The sequence below is a fragment of the Scyliorhinus torazame genome, chromosome 1, assembly GCF_047496885.1.
Source record: "Scyliorhinus torazame isolate Kashiwa2021f chromosome 1, sScyTor2.1, whole genome shotgun sequence".
Classification (NCBI taxonomy): Eukaryota; Metazoa; Chordata; class Chondrichthyes; order Carcharhiniformes; family Scyliorhinidae; genus Scyliorhinus; species Scyliorhinus torazame.
Window position 1 is genome coordinate 396,696,060 of NC_092707.1, and position 13,803 is coordinate 396,709,862.

The window sequence follows — 13,803 nt, forward strand, 5'->3', positions numbered from 1 at the left end:
TTTCCTCCGGGTGCTCCTGTTGCCTCCCACGGTCCAAAGACGTGCAGGTTAGGTGGATTGGCCATGATAAATTGCCCTTAAGTGACCAAAAAGGTTAGGAGGGGTTACTGGGTTACGGGGATAGGGTGGAAGTGAGGGCTTAAGTGGGTCGATGCAGGCTCGATGGGCCGAATGGCCTCCTTCTGCACTGTATGTTCTATGTTCAAGTAAATTCTAGAAGCAATGACCGACACAGTATTCTTCCATCCATCCCACCCAGACCGAACTCACTAACTTCTGCAGCAATGCACAAAACTTGTTTTTGGAACCAGCTTCAGGGGAGTGGCCAGGGTGAGCTGTTGGGCTAGAGCTGTTACCATGGACACCCAGAGCACAAAGGCCTTCGCCCTTCACCTCCCCTGGTTGTATCTCAATGCTCCGCAGTGGCAGAAATAGCGATAGACTGACCTGTTTATTAAAATTGAATTCTCGGGCCAGAATTTACAGCCCATTCCTCCTTGCCCTGTCGTCGATGGTTTCTCGAGCCTTGGGGACATGCAACTGTTGTCTCCTCTATCCCCTCACCCTGTGCTCTGTGACCCTTCCCCTGAGCTAGCAAGTGGTGGAATAATGAAGAAAATGCCAGCAGGAACAATAGAAATGCCTTTGCGACCGGCCTCTTTTGCACAGCCACACAACACCAGCCCCCAGCCAACTTCAGAAAGTTCCACTCACCCTTTTTCTTGAAGAGCTTAACGAAGGATTCTAATTTTCTGTTTATAAACACCACCATTTCTTTCTTTTCTTTGCCTTTCAAAGTCCTGGCGACATCATAGCAAGGTGCAAAGCAAGCCCCTTCACAAAGCCTTCCTTCCACAGACCCACACTCAGGGGCAAGAAAGGTCCTTTTCTCTTTCTGCCAAAACGGTTGCTTGCATTCGTTAACTTGATATCTGATGGTTTCTTTTTTCCCCCCCAGAGAGGGGGGAGGGGAGGAAGTAGAGGGCAATTTTCTTTCTTTAAAAAAAAGAAAGGCTTGTAACCCAATAAGCTTAGGCGTAGAAGCGGTCTCTCTCTCTCGCTCAGCTGAAGCAAGCTCAGAAAATAAATATTATCCCATTTAACCCATCAAAATGTCACAGGGCACAACACAACCAGGATGCATGGGTTTCCCACTGGAGTGTTCTCTCGCAAACTCAATTTCCAACCTTCAGCCCCACAGACAGAGAGGAAGCAGCACAAGTTGAGGAGTGAGCAGCAATCTTCGCTCAAAAGTCCACCTGCCCTTTAATCCTCTGCTTCGCAAGACTGAGACACACACGCCAGAGCCCTAAGTGCTTTTTCCCCACCCCTGCCGCACTCACTCGCGCTCCTCCCCTCACTCATGTTGCTAGGCAATAGATTGGTAGAGGCATTTTATCCCCCCCCCACCCCACCCCAAATCACCCACCCCATCCACCTTGTGCGAGCCTGCACGCGAAGTGAACCGAAAGCCAGCCTGATTCATTCCTGCCAGCGAGGGGCTCATTGTGTGTCTGGCCTCTCTCTGCCCCCACCCCACCCCCTTCCCCCTCCTCACAGCAGTCAATAGCTGGATCTTTACAAAGGAACCTCTGTGGAATTGCTAATGCTGTCTGCATCCCCCCCACCCCCGACCTCTAGGTCTGACTCCTGAGTCGGTGGGAAGTTAACCTGAAGTGTTCCAACCTAAAACAAAACAGAGTGTCTACAAAACAACGCAACTCTGAAAACGAAGCAGAAAGTACAAATGTACAATCCCAACAACAGGTTTGACAATAATTGTAAAGGGGCTCAGGACTGCAGACCACAGTCTGTCTTCCCCTTTTGTGATGCTGTTGAGACGTGCTGTGTCTTTCCAGCACTCTTCCCTTTCCCTGTAAGTGAAAGCAGAAAGGTTCTCTCCTTTTAATAGCTCTTGCTAATCAATAGACCCTGCAAGTCACAATCTGCAACCCTCAATCGCTGCAGCTACCAGCGCACATTGCTGCCTGAAACCAGCTCCCCAAAGTCCATTATTCTATACACATACAAAATATATTAACCATCTGAACGTCTCGGTTGGATTGCAGTCTGTAACTCACACCCAGGAATCCATTATCCTGCGTATAAACCATCTGAACCCCTCCATTAGACCCCAGGCACAAGCTCATTGTGTTCCATGGTCCCTACCCCTATTACTGGAAGTATTAACTTTGTACGTTGGTGAGGTTAGTTAGTTGCACGTCATTAAGTGGCTTATATTATAGTTTCAGGTCACTGCGAACCATAATTTAATGTTGAACACGTTGTGGCGAGTTTTCCCATCAGCTTGGTGAACAGAGCTACGTTTGACCAAAGTGCTTTCTCAGGACGCAAGGGCTCACGATATTATCATGGTCTTCCATTTGGCTCGTCCTCATCAATCACCATAATTCCGTAATGATTAACGGGCGAGGAAGGATGAGCTGTGTTTTTTTTTTTGGGGGGGGGGGGGGCACCTGTCAAATCTCTTCTCGTGAGAATAACATGACACTCGCAAACTTTATTCCAGATTAGGATTTTAATGCAGCACCCGGCAGCGGATCATCATCGCTTAACCGGAACCACAGACAGGGGCATTGGGCTGGATTTTACACTACGCCGACAGTGGGTTTGGGGGCCGGGGACGTGGAACTGCTGACCCTGCTCCACCATTCAACACCACAATGGCTGATCTTTTTCAACTCCACTTCCCTACACCCTTCCGCTCACTGATAGACCTCAAATCCATCTGTCCCAAGGGCAGCAAGGTAGCACAGTGGTTTGCACTGTTTCTTCACAGCGCCCAGGGATCCGGGTTTGATTCCCTGCTTGGGTCACTGTCTGTGCGGAGTCTGCACGTTCTCCCCGTGTCTGCGTGGGTTCCCTCCGGGTGCCCACCGCGGTTTCCTCCCACAAGTCCCGAAAGACGTGCTTGTTAGGTAATTTGGACATTCTGAATTCTCCCTCCGTGTACCCGAACAGGCGCCGGAGTGTGGCGACTGGGGGCTTTTCACAATAACTTCATTGCAGTGTTCATGTACTTTTAAAAAAAATCTTTATTATCGTCACAAGCAGGCTTGCATTAACACTGCAATGACATTACTGTGAAAGTCCCCTAGTTGCCACATTCCAGCGCCTGTTCGGGTACACTGAGGGAGAATTCAGAATGGCCAATTCACTTGTGGGAGGAAACCGGAGTACCTGGAGGAAACCCACGCAGACACAGGGAGAACGTGCGGACTCCACACAGACAGTGACCATTTGTGACACTAATAAAGATTATTATTAAAGGATGGAACATTCACAACCGATACCCGCCGCCCCTCACCTGTCTGGAATTTTAAGGAGGCATGGGTGGAGTTGTCAGGCGACTGACCTGCCCTGGTGTCTAGCAAGTGGCCATTAAGATGTTAGTCCTACTGGCAGTATTTTACCCATGGCAAGGTCACTGCACTATGAGGGAAGTCTGGCAGCTAGAGCTAAACGGGCAGGTGTGCCGTAAAGGCAGGGACTGCCTGTAATCCCAGCAGTGGCCACCATCCTGAATGGCGCTGCTGAGCGTGTGATTGGCAGGGGCTCTCTGAGGCAGGACACCCTCTCGAGAAATGGGACAGAAGCCTCCCCTTAAAGTGATGAACACTGATGCCAGTGTTAAATTGATGCGGGGCAGTCATCAGTATTGGGACCACTGACAACACAGCTGGAGGGGGCAGGGACCCCAGCACCCCAGAAAATCTAGCCCGGAGTATATTATGTAATTAGAGCAGCGGGGGCCACTTGCAACCCACCTGGGGTCTGAGTGCGGCCCACCAGACATTTTGTTGACCGTTACCCGCGGGCAAAGCTGCCACATTCGGCTGATTACTGTCAGCGCAGTTCCTATCGGTCTGACTGATGTGATTCACAAGTGAAGTGAGGAGCACGCTGATTGCTCACAACACTGATCGTGAGAGCCATGTGTCCAAAGTGTGAATATTTCTTTTGCTTTTAACCATTTGAAGTTGCTGATAGCTCTATTAATATATCAACGAGGAAGCATTTCTGTAATGTTACGAAATATTTGTTGTGTATTAAATGTATTTAATCTTATCCATGGGGTCCTGGTTATTGAACAAGCCCGATTTCAATCTTGCGCCCATTGAGATGGAGGAGGGCCACTCGTGTCACGCGGCCCACTCGCCAGCCCCAAATTAGAGTGAAATCCAAATAATGACAACTGCTTGGGACCCCTTCAAAATACACAGCACAGCAATGAATTGATTTTTTTGTTGTTATATGTGATGGTAACCTGGACTCAGCTAGAACCCCCCTCGCCTCTGGATCTGCGTGTTCAAATCTCACTCCAGGGTGCCAGGTTCAGGCTGAAACTCCAGCGCAGCGGGGAGGGAGTGCTGCATTGTCAGGGGTGCCATCGTTGGGTTTAACATATCACCCAAAAAGCAGCTCCTCTGACAGTGCAGCACTCCCTCAATACTCACCCCCCGACAGTGCAGCACTCCCTCAGTACTGACCCCCTGACAGTGCAGCACTCCCTCAGTACAGACCCTCTGACAGTACAGCACTCCCTCAGAAGTGACCCTCTGACAGTGCAGCCCTCCCTCAGTACTGACCCTCTGGCAGTGCAGCACTCCCTCAGTGCTGACCCTCTGGCAGTGCAGCACTCCCTCAGTACTGACCCTCTGACAGTGCAGCACTCCCTCAGTACTGACCCCCTGACAGTGCAGCACTCCCTCAGTACTGGCCCCCTGACAGTGCAGCACTCCCTCAGTACTGACCCCCTGACAGTGCAGCACTCCCTCAGTACTGACCCCCTGACAGTGCAGCACTCCCTCAGTACAGACCCTCTGACAGTACAGCACTCCCTCAGAAATGACCCTCTGACAGTGCAGCACTCCCTCAGTGCTGACCCCCTGACAGTGCAGCACTCCCTCAGTACTGACCCCCTGACAGTGCAGCACTCCCTCAGTACTGACCCCCTGACAGTGCAGCACTCCCTCAGTACAGACCCTCTGACAGTACAGCACTCCCTCAGAAATGACCCTCTGGCAGTGCAGCACTCCCTCAGTGCTGACCCTCTGGCAGTGCAGCACTCCCTCAGTACTGACCCTCTGACAGTGCAGCACTCCCTCAGTACTGACCCTCTGACAGTGCAGCGCTCCCTCAGTACTGACCCTCTGACAGTGCAGCACTCCTTCAGTACTGACCCTCTGACAGTGCAGCACTCCATCACTAGTGACCCTCTGACAGTGCAGCACTCCCTCAGTACTGACCCTCTGACAGTGCAGCACTCCCTCAGTACTGACCCTCTGACAGTGCAGCACTGCTTCAGTGCCGACCCTCTGACAGTGCAGCGCTCCCTCAGTGCCAACCCTCTGACAGTGCAGCGCTCCCTCAGTACTGACCCTGACACTGCAACACTCCCTCAGTACTGACCATCTAACAGTGCAGCACACTCTCAGTGCTGACCCTCTGACAGTGCAGCACTCCCTCAGTACTGACCCTCTGACAGTGCAGCACTCCCTCAGTACTGACCCTCTGACAGTGCCGCACTCCCTCAGTACTGCCCCTGTGACAGTGCGGTACTCCCTCAGTACTGACCCTCTGACAGTGCAGCACTCCCTCTGTACTGACCCTCTGACAGTGCAGCACACCCTCAGTACTGACCCTCTGTTAGTGCAGCACACCCTCAGTACTGACCCTCTGTTAGTGCAGCACTATATCAATACTGCACTGAAGTTTCAGACGAGAATAAGTGCTCAAAACATCCCACATATTATTTTTGAAGAGGAGTAGTGGGGTTCTCCCCTGGTGCCCGGCCAGTACTAAATCGCCAACAAACACCACTTTAAACAGATTATCTGCTCATTATCACGCTGCTGTTCGTGGGACTTGGCTCTGTGCTGGACAGTATCACAGGGACTGAATGGTGCAATGGGTTAAGTGTAATTTTATCTTGGGGGGCTAAAATTTGAGTCTAGATCAAGCTTAAGGGATGGGCAGCTAATTTTTCTGCCAATTCGAACAATAATGAGCTGCCCTCAGAGAGACGGGAGGTGTAGAGAGCTGGGGAGAATGCGAGATTCCCTCAGTTGGCTGTTTGTAATCCTCGGGATGTTCCTTATACATCTGTCGGCAATGATGATGATGCCACAAATAGCAAACAGATCGACTGCTACAGTCACGGGTGGTCTTCTGAGGCTGGGTTTTAGCGTGGGCCTTTCTACCACATCTGCTGCTTAGTCCTGGGAGTGCTGCAGTCCAGAACAGCTAAAAGCAGAGGCAATTGGAAAAGCAATTACTTAAGGCAAATCCAGGGGGAAATCAGGAGACAGCAGCTGAACAGAGGAGATACAATGAAGCATTTCAACCTCAATTTAAATGGTCTCCAATGAACCAACTATATGGTAAAATGGATACATCAAGGCAGATTTATTCTCTCATCCACTCCCATCCTTTAACAGAGAGAGGTGTGTTCATGGACAGAGGGTCAGATTACCACCCGAACCGAAGAGATCGAGACGCTGGGCTCTGGAAAATGTTTCATTTCGCACTTCAATCATTGGAAAATGACAGAGAGACACAGCACACTGCCCAGGGGTCACTGAAGTGACCCTTGCGAGGCTAACTGCATCTTGAGTGAGTTCCTGTGGTGTCGTCTCTTCCTCCCATTCAACCTGTAACTTAATCGCATCAATTAGCACTTACCCTTCAGCCAGCCTCCATCCGGAGAGCTCCGGGGAATAGGAAGATCAGCACTTGTACTGCCAGGTGCGAGTCTTCACATTCTCCATGCGCTGCCCACTCATTCCCTGATAGGGTAGCTCGGGGGGGGGGGGGTCACTGTCAGCTCGTGAGAGTTTACTTCGGAAGGGAGAGCTTTTCCCGATTCTTTCCTGAAGGAATGCTCACTCTGAAATAACCCCTCCTCTACCACTGTCCTGTCCAGTCCAGTCCATTTCCAGCATTGTACTCCCTCAATGTGCAACATGGTCCACAGCACGTGACTCTCCAATACCTGTCCCCCATCTACAAACACTTCCAGGATGAATGCAACCCCAACAACAAAGAAGCTCGACAACCTCCAACATAAAGCAGTCCACTTACTCAGCACCCCATCCACCACATTCATTCAGTCTACCACCAGTGCACTGGCAGCAGTGTGCACCATTCAGCGCCCGAGATTGGGCCCGGGGGTGCCCTGCCCTTATGGGATGGGGTGAGGGGGGAGCCTGAGCACCCCTTAACTAGCAGGTTGGGATGAGTGTGTGTGTGTGTGTGTGTGTGTGTGTGTGTGGGGGGGGGGGGGTGAGTCCAAGGGCGTCTAAAGATCGGGGCGGCTTTTAAAAATGGTGCCCCAATCTCTTCCTGCACTGGCAAGCTCAGCTCATCGAGGTGAGTGCGGCCTTGGCGGGGCGTTCCTTGCCGAGGCCAAACAAAAAGAGCCCCGTTTGATAGCGGGGCTGTTCTCGGCGCCGCCCAATCCGGGACTCTTTTTGTTTTCTCGTTGAATCGAGCCCTCTATCGCCGTTCCTTCACTGTCCCTGGTTCAAAATCCTGGAACTCTGTTCCTAACAGCACTGTGGGTGTACCTACACCACACGGGGTGCAGCAGTTCCAGAGGGTGGTTTCCGCACCACCTACTCAATTAGGGATGGGCAACAAATGCTGGCATCGCCAGCGTTGCCCACAACCCATTAAGAAACACACCTTTCTTTAAATCCGTTCACATTTTGCCCCTCCCCATCTTGATAACCTTTGGCCCCACAATCCCGCCAACCTCAACCAAAACTGCTTGTTCTTCTGTCTTCGGTCTCGTGTGCATCACTCTATCTACTTCACCATGGGCTTTTAGCTGCCTGAATCCCAACCTTTGGGATGTTTTGCCTGACGACAACAACAACTTGCTTTTATATAGCCCCTTTAATGCATCTTTTATTTTAAACATTATGCAACCATCTCTATGGTGAGAGACACAGACGATCGAGGCATTAATTGAACTAGTTCCGCCTCGTGACCTTCCATTGTTTTCTCATTCCGAAGTGCCAGAGAGTCCACTCACGGGGCCCAAGCTATTCTGAATTTGATACTTGGGGCTCCTGGGGCTAAACGTCAAACATTGTCCTTAATTTGCGTGGAACCAACTGTACCTCAGTACAAAACGTTTTGCACTCAGTTACTTGTAGTCATAGTGTGTCAAATAGACAGTCAGCCTTGACTCAACGAGTGAGAATCGTGTCAGAAGGTTGTGGGTTAAAATCTCACTCCAAAGATTTGAGCCCTCAATCAAAGCTGACACTTGAGCACGGTACTGAAGGGGGCTGCGCAGTCGGCAATGCCGATTTTTGGATAGGAGGCCCCATCTGTCCCTCTCAGATGTATGCAAACATTCCCAGGGCTCTATTTCAAAGGAAACCAGGTAAGTTCTCCCCCAGTGCTCAAGACACTATTTATCCCTCAAACAACATCACTGAAAACAGATATGATCCAGTCATGGGATCTTACTGTGCGCAAATTGCTACCATGTTTCCGCTGGTAAAAAGGATATACTTGCACTGGAGGCAGTATGGCAAAGGTCCACTAGATTGGTCCCTGGGACGAGGGGGTTGTCCTATGATCAGAAGCTGAGTAAATTGGGTCAATTATTCTCTGGAATTTAGAAGATTGAGAGACAATCTCATTGAAACCTAATGATGATAATAATAATCTTTATTGTCACAAGTAGGCTTACATTAACACTGCAATGAAGTTACTGTGAAAATCCCCGAGTCGCCACATTCCGGCGCCTGTTCGGGTACACTGAGGGAGAATTCAGAATGTCCAAATCACCTAACAAGCACGTCTTTCGGGACTTGTGGGAGGAAACCGGAGCACCCGGAGGAAACCCACGCAGACGCGGGGAGAACGTGCAGGCTCCGCACAGACAGTGACCCAAGCCGGGAATTAAAAGCAGGTCCCTGGCACTGTGAAGCCACAGTGCTAACCACTGTGCTACCGTGCCGCCCCATCACAAGCCTAAAGGGGTTTGATCGGAGCGGACACAGAGATTGTTTTGGCCGGTCGAGGAATCTAAAACACTGAGGTACGGCTGATCATTTAGGACTGGGATCAAGGGAAATTCCTTCCCTCGAAGGATTGTGAATCTTTGAAATTCTCCACTCCAGAGGGTTGTCCTGGCTCTGTCGTTGAACACATTTCAGGCTGGGACAGGCAGGTTGTCCTCTCAGGGAATTAAGGGATATGGGGAGTGGGCGGGAAAATGGAGCCATGATCGTTTGGAATGTTGGAGCAGGCTCGGCGGGCTGGGTGGTCCACTCCTGCTCTTATTTCTTTTGTTCTTATAACCGCACCAGTTTTGATATTCAGTTAGCTGCTCCCAGCGGATGATACAAATGGACTTGAGGAAGTCACTGTGGAACCAAAGGCCCTTCCCACCCTTGTTAGTACTCAACACGTGACATTAAAGGGCCCGAGCTTGCCCTGTTTCCACAGCCTCACCCTGGACTCATTCGACACTCCCTGGAATTCTAGGATGAGCAGCTGTCAGGAATTCTCTGCACAATTCCTCAACAGCTGCTGATTATAAAATTCCGCATACGCGTGTATACATACACACACTGTAAAAGGTTAACAAGGTGAATACTATACATAACACATTTAATGGACATGAGACTTTTTTTTTTTAAAGGGTAGCAAGTTGCTCTGACCTAGAATGCACTGCATTCTGGGTGGTGGAGGCAAATTTAATGATAACTTACAATGGAGAGCGGAATAAAATATTTGAAAAGGAAAGATTTCTCCCTGACTTTGTCAAAAGCCTTCTTAATGTCCAAATCTACCACATCCACTGGCTCTCCCTCATCAACTCTACCAGTTACATCCTCAAAGAATTCCAGTAGATTTGTCAAGCATGATTTCCCTTTCATTAAATCAATGCTAACTCTGATTCTGCCACTATTTTCTCGGTGCTCTGCTATAAAATCTTTGACAGTGGATTCTAGGACTCCCCCACTACCGACGTCAGGCCTACTCGATGATAATTTTCGGTTTTCTACCCCTCCTTTTGAATAGTGGGTTTACATTAGCTACCCTCCAATCTGCAGGAACTGTTCCAGAGTTCATATGAAAATCGCTTATTGTCACAAGTAGGCTTCAAATGAAGTTACTGTGAAAAGCCCCTAGTCGCCACATTCCGGCGCCTTTTCGGGGAGGCCGGTACGTGCTGCTGGCCGGCCTCGGTCTGCTTTCAAAGCCAGCGATTTAGCCCTGTGCTAAACAGCCCCAGTAGAATCCTGGAAGATAATAATAATAATCTTTATTATTGTCACAAGTCGGCTTACAATAATTACACTGCAATGAAGTTACTGTGAAAATCCTCGAGTCGGGCAGCACGGTGGCGCAGTGGGTTAGCACTGCTGCCTCACGGCGCTGAGGTCCCAGGTTCGATCCCGGCTCTGGGTCATTGTCCGTGTGGAGATTTCCAGGACACGTCCGCTCTTCGAAAAAAGCCGCACAATCTTTTCCGTCCACTGGAGAGGACAGATAGGGACCTCGGTTCAACCTCTAACTGACTGGGAGGATTTTCACAGCAACCTCATTGCAGTGTTAATGGAAACCCACTTGTGACACGAATAAAAGATGATTCTTATTCAGTGGAGGAGTGACAACCTAGAATTTGTGCATAAATCTCTGGAGCCAGACCTGAAGCTCACAACCTTCTGATTCAGAGGCAAGAGAGCTTTAAATTGAGATACAGCTGAAATAAAGACAGCTTCACCCCAGTGATTCCATGGGTCAATAGGACACCTGGTGTGCAGCCAGACAAACCAAAAAGGCACCAGGGCAATCTGTGCCGGATTCACAAGGGACAGGCTGAGGATTCTAATGAACAATACTATTAATACAGATTGGGGCACTGTATATGATCTCGGAGGTGAATCCCATCCCAACCCCCACCTCTGACTGCTATTGAGTAAGCTGCATCTGGGTGAACCCCAAACCTGGAGTCTGAACATTTATCTACAGCAGAATTACACAGAACTTAGCAGCACATTCAGCCCACGAGGGGTTAGGTTTGTGGCTTAGTTGGTAGCACCCCAGAGTAACGAGGTTCTGGATACAAGTCCCATTCGGGACTGGAGCACAAAATGAAGCTGACCCACCCAGTGCAGTGTTGCACTGTCAGAGGTGCTGTCTTGAGGCAATTGTCATAAAAACCCATCTGGTTCATTGATGTTCTTTCGGGAAGGAAATCTGCCGTCCTTACCTGGTCTGGCCTACTTTTGACTCCAGATCCACGGCAATGCAGTTGACTGTGAAATTCCCTCTGAAATGACCCAGAAAGCCACCCAGTTGAAGGGAAATTAGGGCAAAATGCTGGCCAAGCCAGAGATGATATTTCAAGGAGCAGTAGGGGAGTTCTATAAGAACTTGGGTCTTGAATAAACAGGTATTTTCCGGATAATATAAAACCTTCATAGGATTTTCTCAACTCTCTGCAAAGAAGATTTCTAAACTCTTCAGCCTCTAAACAATCTTTGTTCAGAATTCCACATTGACATTCCTAAGCTCTCAGGATAGTGATTTTTGCTGTGCGATTGTTCACCAAGGACCAGGATGTGACCCTCTGTGTGAAATAAACTAAAAAGCTGACCTCGAGCGGGGTGACGTACAGATGAACTGACGTTTGGAGTAGCTGTCCTGTATTAATCGGTCAGGAAAGTTTGAACAGATGACCGACACTGGGCAAGGTACCAGCCCCCAAAAAAGGGTCGGTATATTAGTGTTACACTGGTGGTAGGGAGCGGAGGTTCTGGTGGCGTGACAGTGCGTGTTGGGTAGCTGCCTTCTCCAGATAGATGATGAACCAGAGGAGGGGGCAGATAAGAGAGCTGAAGAGGAGAAGGAAGTTAGTGGGCTGAAGAGGAGAAGGAAGTTAGAGGGCTGAAGAGGATGATGATCAAGGGCAGCGGAGGAGGAGGAAGATAGAGGGCTGAGGAGGAGGAGGAAGATCGAGAGCAGAGGAAGAAAATGAAGATCGAGGGCAGAAGAAGATAGAGGGCAGAATTTCCCAACACTTTGATGGAGATCAACACACTGCGCCAACTGCTCGCGACTGATGTTACGGGTTGCATGTTTTTTCTGTCTAATCAGTTACCCTGGTGTCCTGTTCAATATTTATCCCTCAATCAAACATTAAAAAGACAGATTACCTTGTCGTTAATATATTGCTGTTTGTGGGAGCTTGCTGCCTGCAAATTGCTGACTCATTTCCTCCATTATAACTCAGCCTCACCACTCTTCAAAAATACTTCACTGGCTGTTAAACACTTTGAGAATCTGGTGGTCTTTGAAAGGTGCAAGCGTTCATTTCTTCCGTGCTGTACGCGAGCCTCCCCTCTCTCCACTTCCAGATGCCCTAATCCAATTGCCCTCGATTTCAGCTCCACTGAATTCTACTGGGCACTGAAAATCCACAATGAGATCAAATAGATCTTGGCACATCACTGAGCCGCAGTTAATTCCCGCCAAGGAGCAGGACTCAATTCAATATTGAGCTAACAGCTTGACAGGGAAGACAAAAGCATTCACTCTTCAGCAGAAACTCTGAAGCTCTTTTCTCTCCAGCCAGCAGGAGAGGATCCAACACGATTTGTATTTATTTGTGTCTGTTACTCCCCTTCATTCTTTCCACTTGAACTTCTCTTCTCAAGGACACGAACTCAACCTGGCCATAGCTGTTAACGACCTTAACCACCTCATCACCAATTTCATTCCTCAGCAGGTACGGTGTCACGTGTGGAGGCTACATAGCATGGGTCGTCTCTTGCACCTAGGCGGTGAATATTGCCACCTTATTCAGTTACACAGAGGAATCACACTGTGTCTAATCTCAATCTCGTGTACATCCTTTCCAGCAGGAGCTGACTGGATAGCAATCTGAGGCAGCTTGCCACCAGTGGGAAGGTCTGCTTGCCTGTTTTGCAGGCCCGTGTATAGCCAAGTCTCCTGCCCATGTCCCAACTCCTACCAAGCTCACCTATCATCGCATTCTACATCTACATTTAGCTCCCAGTCCGACAATCGCTTTTAGAATTCAAATCGTTTCCAATCTCTCGAACCTCCTGCAGCCCCCTAACTCTCCAAGATCCCGTGTGTCCTGCCATTTCTGGCCTCTTGCATGCACCCATTTTCTTTCCTGCAATGTGCCTTCAGCTGCCTGGGGCCCTGATGCTCTGGAATTCCCTCCCTAAACCCCTCCAAATCACTGTCCTCCGTCAGAATGCTCCTCAAAACCTTCCTCATTGACCAAGCTTCCCATCGCCTGTCCTGACATCTCCTAGTCTGGCTCAGTCTGATTACTCTGCTGTGAAACACCTTGGTACATTTTTACGACAAAGGTGCTATATCATTGCAAGTTGTTGTTGTTGGGTGCTTGAGCTTCCGTCTCCGCCGGTGTGACACAAAATGCTTAAATACACATGGTCGTTAATTTGCATACCTCTCAAATCACGACGCAGACAGATTCTTGGCGCTCTCTTCAGGGATTAATTAACCAACAGGGCACCAGCACTGAGAATAATCCTTTACAGAACCCCAGGACAAAATAAGTCACCGAGGACAAACTTGCACAACCGGGTATCTGGACAAACAGGATTGACTGGGTTTTGACAGCCAGAACGCTCGAGTTCAGGTATGGCGATTTGGACGTCCCCGACATAAGTGTTTGCTGGTCACGGAATTGTCTGAAAGATCACGGAGGATGGCCAGGACAACAAGCTGCCGTGCTCAGCATTAACGGGCCAT

General features: G+C 49.5%; 1 protein-coding gene across 4 annotated transcripts in view; it reads right to left on the reverse strand.

The window, feature by feature from the left end:
* Positions 1-13,803, reverse strand: part of LOC140427820 (NHS-like protein 1) — a 135,294-nt gene that overhangs the window by 67,005 nt on the left and 54,486 nt on the right. The window contains exon 1 of one of the 4 annotated variants that reach the window (XM_072513547.1): positions 715-1,300. The exons of the other annotated variants lie outside the window; for them this stretch is intronic. Coding sequence (XP_072369648.1) covers positions 715-772 — 58 coding nt within the window. The 5' untranslated portion in view covers positions 773-1,300. Of the gene's footprint in view, positions 1-714; positions 1,301-13,803 lie in introns of those variants that run through there. 4 annotated transcript variants of the gene reach the window in all.